Genomic DNA, 10,093 nt, shown 5'->3' on the forward strand with positions numbered 1-10,093 from the left:
GGACCGCGCGGGCAAGAGAAGCGGGCCCTGGCTTTCCCGCCAAGGCCCCGCCCCTCCTATCAGCGCTCCCGAGGCGCGTCGCCCAGCCTCGAGCCGCCTCTTCACCTCCTGTCCTGGGCCTTTGGAGCCTGGGCTCGGGGGCGGGGCGAAAACGGCCGTGGGCGGAGTCGCCGGGACCTGGGTGCGGTTGGAGGGGGGCGGGGGATGGTGGGTGCTTCCGGTTTCCGGCCGTGGGGGAAGGGGCGGGGCCAGGGCTGCGGTGGGAGCGTTTGGTGGCGGCGGCAGCGGCGCGTGTGCGTTGGCTGTGGGAAGCTCGGTGAGCGTGCTTGCGCGCCCGGCTGGGCTCTGGGGCTACCCAGGTTGCCCGGGCCTTCGACTGGGGGCAGCGGCGGCTAGTGCGGAGAGTGCCCGGGGCAGAGGACCGAGCCGGGAGTACGGGGGTAGGGCTGGGCTGAGGAAAGTCGGGGCGGTGGCTGGAGTTGGGCTCCGGGGGCGTGAGGGCCGGCCGCGGGGGCTAGCGGCCGGGCTGAAGCCCATCGGAAGGGGCCGCTAGGGTGGGGCTCAGGGAAGGCGTGGCGGGCTAGGGCCACGTCGAGGGGCCGCGCGGGGCCCTCGAGCCGGGTGGGCGGCTGTGGCCGACCAGGGCTGTCAGGAGGGACTCCGACTTCTGAAAGACCGCTTTTTCTAGAACTTTCTCTAGATGGGGCCCTGAGGTACTTACTCGACACCCGCATTTGCTCTTGGCCCGGTAGGAGTCGCTCTTGTGGGCTTTCGGAGGTACCCCGAGTTCTCCCACCGCATCGGAGGCAGACAGGGCGGCGTCGGAAGGCTTTTTTTAGCCCTTGCTCTTGCCCCGGAGGGAGGCTGCAGGTTTTCTCTCGGCTCCTTTGGAAAGGCTTGGGAGGGGAGGGCCTCCTGGTTTTCCTGGGAGAGGGGTGTGGGGGGCGCCACGGCTCTTGGAGAAAGTGCGTTACTGAAACACTGTCGCCCCGGGGCCGACTGGGAAAGGAGTGGGCCTGATGGATGTCGAGAATTTTCTCCTGTCTGCATAATCTTTATTAACGCTTTCCCAGTTAAGCAGGCATAAGGAGTTTGCTGAACTCAGTCGGGAAAGGAATTCGCCAGAAAGGTGGCTCTTAATGCACGTACTGGAAGGCTGCAAGTAACTCCGTCCTGGCAAACGGGAGTTTGTCAGGCCTTTGAGCACTGTTGGCCAAGTATGCCTGCTGAGTTGAGCCCAGTTTCAGCCAGTGGCTTAAAAAGACTGGAGTAGAGTGCTGGGGTAGAGGGTAAAGAGTGGCCGCCCAGCTCTCACAATGGCTTCTGTCCCTTTTGTGTCCTGTCAGGAAACAAGCTCACATCTCACTGTTGGAAACCTTCTAGCAACACGATGAGTCTGCAGTGGACTGCAGTCGCCACCTTCCTCTATGCAGAGGTCTTTGCTGTGCTACTTCTCTGCATTCCCTTCATTTCTCCCAAAAGGTATGGCCTGTGGAGCAAGCAGGCAAGCAAAAGGGTGATTGTTGCTGAGCCCCATAGCTTCTGCATGCAAAGTTGGTAAGACCCTGGAATTGGGGCCAGATGGAAACAGGTAGAACCTGTCTGGGGTTGAGGTGGCAGGGGTTGTGTTTACTATTGCCAACCTTCCACACAGTTTTGCTTTGTCACATCTTTTTGAATTCCTTTGCTGTGCACTCTGCCTTCTGGTGTTCAGAATGCTCCAAGAGGGAGAAGACTTATCTCTAGTTATGTTTCTGGGAATGCTGCCCTCTGCCTTCCCTTGGGTGCCTAGGGTTCAGGGGATGGCAATATGGCATCTGGAAGACTTGCACCATGGGGTCATGTTGTAGCTGACTTGGTGGCTTCTGTCCTCCCAACCAGTCCCACTGGCATTGCATACTCAGCCTGTGAGAGGTGAAGCCATATTCCTTTTAATGAACAGTGGAGCTGTTCAAAGTTAATTGGAAATTAATTTTTAATTACACATAATATATGAACACATTCTGATTTTAATTAGAAAATTATAAATAAGGCTAAATCTTCATAGATATTTTTTTAAAAACTTTAAAAATAGAAATATAGATCTTTGATATGATAAAATAGGAAGTATATGATATTATCTAAGAAATGCTCTTGCCAAAAGCCAGATCTGAATCTCTTCACGCTTCATTCCATTCAGAGGAAATGTAGAGACAGAGCTGCAACCTGGGCAGCTTTGTAGGACAAACAACCTGGTTTGTGCAAAAAGTGGATTGGGAAAGAAGACAGAAGAGGGCAAGGAGAGGTTGAAACTACTTACCAACTAAATGCACAGTCAGAACCTTGTGGGTTCAGATTCAAACGAACCAAGTGTTAAAAGAAATTGCAACAATTGGACTTTGGGACTCTGGCTCTGATAACGAGGGATTCTTGTTCATTTTCCTGAGGCCTGGTGATAGCATTGTGATTGCATTAACCATTCCCAAAGGCTCTCTACTGACAGAGTTACATCCTGAAGTATTTACGGAAGGAAATGAAGTCTTGGGTCTGCTTCGTAATAATCCGGGGTGGTGGGGGTCTAGATGAATTCCTATGGGTCATGTGGAGAAACCGTTTAAAGAAATAATGTGTATGTGGCGAGCATTTTGAACATTACATGGAGGAACGCGATGAAAAGTTTTCTGTTTCCCTGCCCCTGAAACTAGTAGTACGCTGTGTGTTAATTATCCTTGAATAATAATAAAAAAGAATGTTTTGTTTCCCTCCTCAGAGTCTATTAGCGTTTTTAAGAGTGTGGTTTTTTTAGAAACTTCTGCACGTGGACAAGCGTATGTGTCACACACCCCCCCCCCCCGCACTCTTGAACAGATGACATAAATTGGAGAACTGCAGGCACTTGAGGCTGAGTCTGTTCGGGATATTCGGCCATTGGAAAAGAGTGCAAGACTGGCTTTCTGTTCTCAGGGCCCTGGGTCCCAAGTAGATGTTTCTTTCTTCAGCCTTTTTGTCTTCTTCACAGATGGCAGAAGATTTTCAAGTCCCGCCTGGTGGAGTTGGTAGTGACTTATGGCAACACCTTCTTTGTAGTCCTCATTGTCATCCTTGTGCTGCTGGTCATTGGTGAGTGAGCCATGGCTGAGGGCAGCTATGTGCCCCAGACCCTTTGCCATGGCATGGCCTCTGCTGCAAAGCCCTGTGCCGTGTTTTACGTGTAGCCTACAGGTTGGGCTTCTCAGAGACGGACCCTTTCAGTGTCTCTGTCTTCTTGGGAAGAGGCTCCCTCATCCCTAAACAGAGTGCTGCTGACTGCTGGCCCGGGCCTTTACTTTGACCAGCAGCCTTTATGCACCCTGTGATGACCACTTCACTTTTCCTGGGCTGGCTCCTCCCATCATTCCAGAACTGAAACCAAGAGGAGCTGACTGGTCCATGTTGATCTTGGTTTAAGCAGCACTGCTCTTCAGTCACGTAGACAGTCTGTGAATAAGGGACTGAGTGACCAAATGGTTAGTTAAAGAGTGGGGCTGGGTAGGAAGTTGCTGTGTCCTGTAGCATAGGGGGGACTGAGAGGATACACTCTGGCAGTGTATCCCAGAGCTCTCTGGATCTGCGTCAGGCTTCAGGTCTTTCTGGGTCCTTCTAGCTGTGAAGTTCTATAAACACCATGTTGAGGTGCACACCAACGGGTCTTGGAAGATAAGGTGGTCCCAGGGCATGCTCAGGGATGGGGCCTGGGGCCTTATGATACTAAGATGGAAGGCAAGCATTTTGTGATGTGGTGGTGGTGGTGTGACTGGAGACCGGAAGAATCAATATAGCTTTCATCTGGCTGTTAAATGTGTGCTGTGCTAAGTGGTCCGTGTCCCTCTCAGTATTGGCTGGGTTCTGCTACGGACAGTGGTCCTATCTCCAAGATGTTGATGCCTGCTTAGGCTCAGAGCACTCCTCTCTCCTGAGTCTCCAGCAGAAATGTGGCAGTGGCTGGGGGGCCAGAGGGCCATAGTTCGGGGGCAATATGCAAGGTACCATCCACTAGCTGCAGCGTTAGGCATTTTTCCTTCCTAATGTCTTGGCACCTGATGGGATGTGTTCAGGCAGGACTTCCTCTGAACAGGCCAGGTGCAGCCTACCCTTTTCCAACTGTGTAGGGTGGGTACCAGCTGCCCACATATGCATACTGTGCTGTTCTTGAAATACTTGGCAAGGCCCCAAGAAGTAGCTCTTTCCAATCAGGGTTCCTTCCGTCAGCGGTCTCTGAGCCTGGAGGGAGTAGGGAATATGTGTGTCATCCTTTGGGCATTAAAAAACCAGGCTTTAGGGGCGCCTGGGTGGTTCAGTCGTTGAGCGTCTGCCTTCGGCTCAGGGCGTGATCCTGGCGTTCTGGGATCGAGCCCATCAGGCTTCTCCACTAGGGGCCTGCTTCTCCCTCTTCCACTCCCCCTGCTTGTGTTCCCTCTCTCGCTGGCTGTCTCTGTCAAATAAATAAATAAAATCTTAAAAAAAAAAACAAAAACAAAACAAAAAAAACCAGGCTTTAGAGGTTTATAACGGAGTATGTGTGCTTTTGCTTCTGGGTGTAGGGTAGGGGCAAGAATTGGGGTGGGGAGGGACTGTGCTGGGGTGCGGTCTCAGGGCCTTGCCCCTCTGTACAGGTCCCACGAGCTCCCTGTTCCTAGTGTAGCCGATGGACCAGGGAGGCTCTCTGCAGAACCCAGGAGTTAGCAGAGGTGCCATTTTTTTTTTGAGGTCAGGGAAGTGCTTGGAAGTTCTACAGAGACCTCGGCTTTGATGACTGGCTGCTTCCTACCCTAACAGTGAGAAGTATAATCTAGAGAGGTCTGTTGAGATTTCTACAAATATAAATGTTAGCTAGCAGGAAATCCTGGTGAAAGGTGATGGGCATAACTAGCTAGAGCTGCAGCCCTGGCTGGCCCCTAGCCTTCCCTGGGAGGAGTCTGAGGCAGTTCTGAGGGGGTGGTGGGGGAGCGGGCTTGATCAGCATCCAGGGTCCAGGTCCTGGTCCAGAGGCCTGAGATACGGAGGGCAGCACTGTGTTGTGTGACTTGGGCTAGCGTGGCCTAACACCCTCATCCCCAGTGTGCTCCCAGCCATTGGCCAAGGTGGTCCTTAGGGTGGCAGGGTTCCTGGATGCAGATGTGAGGGCATAGAAAAACATGTTTTTTTTTTAATTTAATTTTTTTATTTTTTAAAGATTTGTTTATTTTAGTGAGAGCGAGCTCTTGAGCTTGGAGGGGTGAGGGGAGAGGGAGGGGAAGAGAGTCTTAAGCAGACTCTGCACTGAGCATGGAACCCGACGTGGGGCTTGGTCTTAGAATCCTGAGATCACGACCTGAGGTGAAACTAAGAGTTGGATGCTTAACTGACTGCACCACCCAGGCATTCCAAATATGTTTGTTTTTAAATCACAAAAATAACACGTTCTTAAAAATTCAGAAATGTAACCCAGAAAGTTAAAGTCCCCCCATAATCCCATGTCTTTTTTTTTTTTTTTAAGATTTTATTCATTTGACAGCGAAAGAGGGAACACAAGCAGGGGGAGTGGGAGAGGGAGAAGCAGCCTTCCCGCGGAGCAGGGAGGCTGATGCGGGGCTTGATTCCAGGACCTGAGCTGAAGGCAGATGCTTAACAACTGAGCCCCCCAGGCGCCCCCATAATCCCATGTCTTAAAGAAAACCATCATTGATACTTTGTTGTACATGTCCACTGGCACTTTTCTATGCTGACATTTTTACTAAAATACTATGTACTGTTTGGAATTGGACTTAGATAATCGTACACACTGTTGGGGGTTGTATGTTCTCCATTTACAGCAATCAAATCCTTTTTAAACATTGGTATCCTGGGGCACCTGGGTGGCTCTTACGGCTCAGGTCGTGATCTCAGGGTCCTGGGTTTGAGCCTCTTTTTGGGCTCCGAGCACGGTGGGGAGTCTGCTTCTCTCTCTCTTTCTCTCAAAATCTTTAAAAAAAAAGTTGTGTAGTATTGTAACACGTGGTTTTGCTGTAATTCAATTCTTTATAGGCATACTGGTATCATTGCACATTTATGCAAATGTTTAGGATAAATCCATAGAGGTGGAATTGATGAGTCCGAGGGTATGAATGTTATATTTATTTATTTGTTTATTTTAGACTTCTTTAAAGATTTTATTTATTTATTTGAGAGAGCATGCACAAGAGGGAGGGAGGGGCAGTGGGAGAGGGAGAAGCAGACTCCCCGCTGAGTGGGGAGCCCAACGTGGGATTCAATCCCAGGACCCTGGGATCATGACCTGAGCCAAAGGCAGACACACTTAACTGACTGAGCCACCCAGGCACCCGGTACGAACATTTTAAATTTTAGGTCTTACATTGGGCTGCCGTACAAAAATATCATAGACTGTATTACTTAAACAACAGACATTTATTTTTCACATTTGTGGAGACTGGAAGTCTAAGATCAAGGTGCTGACAGATTTGGTGTTTGGTGAGGGCCCAGTTCCTCGTTCATAAAGCCTTCTCGCTTTGTCCTCACATGGCGAAAGGGATGAGAGAGCTCTGTGGGGTCTCTTTTATAAGGGGACTAACCCCATTCATGAGGGCCCTGCTTTCATGACGTAACCCTCCCAGAGGCCCCACCTCATAATACCATTCCATTGGGGGTTAGGTTATCAATATAGGAATCTTGGGGGTTGGGCGGGAACACTTAGTTCCTAACAAATATGCATGTCGTTGGCCTGGTTTGGACCTCTGCTAATAGTGGTGGAGAATGCTTGCTTCATGATATGGATTAACACAAGGACACCAGTAAAGGGAGGCAGATTTTTTTGTAATGTAAGGTCAGCTTAAAAACCAAGCAGTCTCAAACTAAAAATTAACCAAACAATATCTGTATAGTGGTAACCTTGCTTCTCTCCTGTGGGGATCTCTTAAGAGACCTTTCTAGGTAGATCTTTATGTACTGACTTAAAAAGCTGTCTCAGGTAAGGGGGGGGCAGAAAGCAGTAGATGGTTCCATTTCTACGATACAAACAGATGTAAATATACTTGTAAACTGGAGCACTGTATGGCTACCTGTGCCTCTCAGGAGCAGCGGCTGCTCACGATTCAGTTACTTGCATGCCCCCTATGTACCCAGAACTGTGCTAGGTCCTGGATGTAGCAGAAAAGATTTCTGCTCTTGTGGTTTGTAGTCTAATTCAGGCGAGATGGACAATAAGCCTGTAATTAGGGTAATTTCAGTTTAGGGTGTGTATTACAGAGAAAATGGGGTAATGTGGCTCAAGGTGACTGCCTTAGGTAAGATGACCACATGTCCTGTGCTTGCTGGAAGTGCTTATGTCATGGGATTTTTTCTCTTTACACATTTCTGGTATATTTGAATTTTTGATGAGTGTGCATTTGTTTTGTAATCAGAATAAGTCCGTTTTTTTTGTATCGTCTTTGATTTTTTTAAATCTTTTCCCCATTCTGTAGGTTGCCTTTTAGTTTTGTTGATTGCTTCCCTCACTGCAGAAGCTTTGTATTTTGATGTACTCCCAATAATTTGTTGCCCTTTGCCTCAGGACACATTATCTAGAAAAATGTTGCTATAGCGGATGTCAGAGAAATTACGCCTATGCCCTCTTCAAGGGTTTTTATGAATTCAGGTCTCACATTGAGGTCTTTCATCCATTTTGAGTTTATTTTAGTGTGTGGTGAAAGAAAGTGGTCCAGTTCATTCTTCTGCATGTGGCTGTCCAGTGTTCCGAACACCAGTTGTTGAAGAGACTGTCTTTTTCCCGTTGGATATCTTTTCCTGCTTTGTCAAAAATTAATTGACCACATAGTTGTGGGTTTGTTTCTGGGTTTTCTGTTCTGTTCCATTGATTTCTGTGCCTGTTTTTATGCTAGTACCATACCATTTTAATTGTTATTGTTTTGTAATATAATTTGAAATCTGTAATTGTGATCCTTCCTGTTTTGTTTTTCAAGATTGCTGTGGCTGTTTGGGGTGTTTTCTGGTTCCCTACAGATTCTAGGATTGTTTGTTCTAGCTCTGAAAAATGCTGTTGGTGTTTTGATAGGGGTGGCATTAAATCGGTAGATTGCTTTGGGTCGTATGGAAATTTTAATGATACTTGTTCTTAGAGTAAGGCTAAATTTAAATAATAAAACCCATTCTGAAGCTTAGAAATGGAAAAGCTTGTCTTCAGCAGGCAGCCTCCGCATCTGACTCCTAGGCTGCTCATGCCTCCTCTGTGGGGATTTACATGAATAGGACGACCCTTGCCTATCGGTGGGGCAGCTGATAGCCAGCCTGACTTGAGGTAAACAGAACCAGACACTGGGGGCTCCGTGGCTGTTGCCAGCAACACCTCAGACTTGGTTAGCATCTTGATATAGAGCGAGTTTGTGTTCTGGATAGAATGGGACCAGGGAGTGACATGAAAAAAACTAGAGGAGAGTGGGTCTCAGGGCAGAGCTCCTGACAAGGTGTCCCCCCAAGGTGTGTGTAGAAGGGGAGATACCTGGGGTGACAGATCAGAGGGAAGTGAGGTCACCTTGACTCGTGCCGCTTGTCTCCCCTGTCTGAGCAGGAGCTAATGCCCTTGTGTGTCTTCCCTGCTGCAGATGCTGTACGTGAGATTCGGAAGTATGACGACGTGACCGAGAAGGTGAACCTGCAGAACAACCCCGGGGCCGTGGAGCACTTCCACATGAAGCTTTTCCGTGCCCAGAGGAACCTCTACATTGCTGGCTTTTCCTTGCTGCTGTCCTTGTGAGTGAGGCGAGACAAGGAGCTAGGGGTTGGGAAGGGACCTCTGGACTAGCCTGCGATTTTGACTTATTCAGTCTGTGGCCTTGAACTGGAGGCCCTGATTTCCCCAGAGGCCTCTGATTTTCCTTCTGGCCTCCAGAGGCAGTGCGGTGAGTGGGCGGGGTCTGATCGGAACGTCAGAAGACTTGTGTTCTGGCTCTGTTGTAACTTGCCACCTGCTCTTTTAGGGCAAACATGCCCAGCTTGCTTTCCGTATGGAGGGTGAAGTGAGTGATGAGGCATTGTCCTCTGGGAGAGGATCTTTGGAGGCCGACTTAAAGGGATCAGTTGAATAGGGGCTTTTTGGGCATGGGAACCTGACCTGAGAATCGAGTGGGCAGAAGCGGCATGAAGGGGCTGAGGGCATGTCTGTCCCCAGTGTAGACCTGTTGGAGGAGCCCCCTAACTGTTTCTGGTGGGTTTTTTGGTAAGACTGAGTGCGTCAATCAGAGCCGAGGGGGTGGCTAGTTGGGTAAGACTAAAGTTATAGAAGGCACCTGTTTGAATCTGGAGGCAGCTTTGCTGCCTTCTGCTCACAGGGGTTCTCATCAGAGGGGCCTGGCTGCCATTGAGTCTGCTGATTGGCTGGGAGTAAACATTGTACCGAGGCCAAGGGCTTCCAGAGGTGGGCAGGGTAGCATGTGAATTTTCTAGCTGGTCTCTTCTGCCTCTGGTCACTGGGACGTCTTTCTTCAACAGGCATTAGAATGACTGCCTGCCTGGGTTTCAGGTTTTCAGAGGAAAAGTCTGTTGTGCAGGTGACCTTGACCACTCTCAGTCCATGTTTGAGTGTGGCAGGGTTGGAGTTGGGAAGGGCAGTGCTTTTGCAGATGGTCTGTTGGATCACTGAATAAGCCTGCAAGCGTGCTGTCTTCACACTGGAGAGTCAGGCAGTGAGAAGGCTGGGAGAATAGGTACCCTGGAGTTGGAGGGTTTCAGGGAGCTCCAAAAAAGCAGCGTGATTTTTGTGGTCTGAGACTGAAAGGGAGGCGGGTCCAGAGGAGTGAGTGTAACTGTGGGTGAGTCCAAGGGAGGAGGAAGAGTTCACTATGTCTAAAGAGCCCACAGAGGGGTGCCTGGGTCATGCAGTTGGTTGGGTGTCCACCTCTTGGTTTCGGCTCAGGTCGTGATCTCAGGATTTTGTGATCATCAGGCTCCATGCTCAGTGCAGAATCTGCTTCAGATTCTTTCTCTCCCTCCGCCCCTCTTCCTTGCGTGCACGTGCATGTGCATGCGCGCGCTCTCTCTCTCTCTCTCTCTCTCTCTCTCTCTCAAATCTTTAAAAAAAAAAAAGAGCCCATAGAGGCTTGGGGGG

General features: G+C 49.6%; 1 protein-coding gene across 3 annotated transcripts in view; it reads left to right on the forward strand.

Moving 5' to 3' along the window:
- Nucleotides 1-52: 52 nt before the first annotated feature.
- Nucleotides 53-10,093, forward strand: part of BCAP31 (B cell receptor associated protein 31) — a 28,498-nt gene continuing 18,457 nt past the window's right edge. The window contains exons 1-4 of one of the 3 annotated variants that reach the window (XM_040627019.1): nt 53-181; nt 1,347-1,482; nt 2,999-3,099; nt 8,592-8,739. In XM_040627019.1, the coding sequence (XP_040482953.1) occupies nt 1,391-1,482; nt 2,999-3,099; nt 8,592-8,739 (341 nt within the window). In that variant the 5' untranslated portion in view covers nt 53-181; nt 1,347-1,390. Of the gene's footprint in view, nt 182-201; nt 441-1,346; nt 1,483-2,998; nt 3,100-8,591; nt 8,740-10,093 lie in introns of those variants that run through there. The other 2 variants (XM_040627011.1, XM_040627016.1) reach the window with 2 other exon arrangements.

The sequence above is a fragment of the Ursus maritimus genome (genome assembly GCF_017311325.1).
Source record: "Ursus maritimus isolate PB19 chromosome X unlocalized genomic scaffold, ASM1731132v1 scaffold_X1, whole genome shotgun sequence".
NCBI classification, from domain to species: Eukaryota; Metazoa; Chordata; class Mammalia; order Carnivora; family Ursidae; genus Ursus; species Ursus maritimus.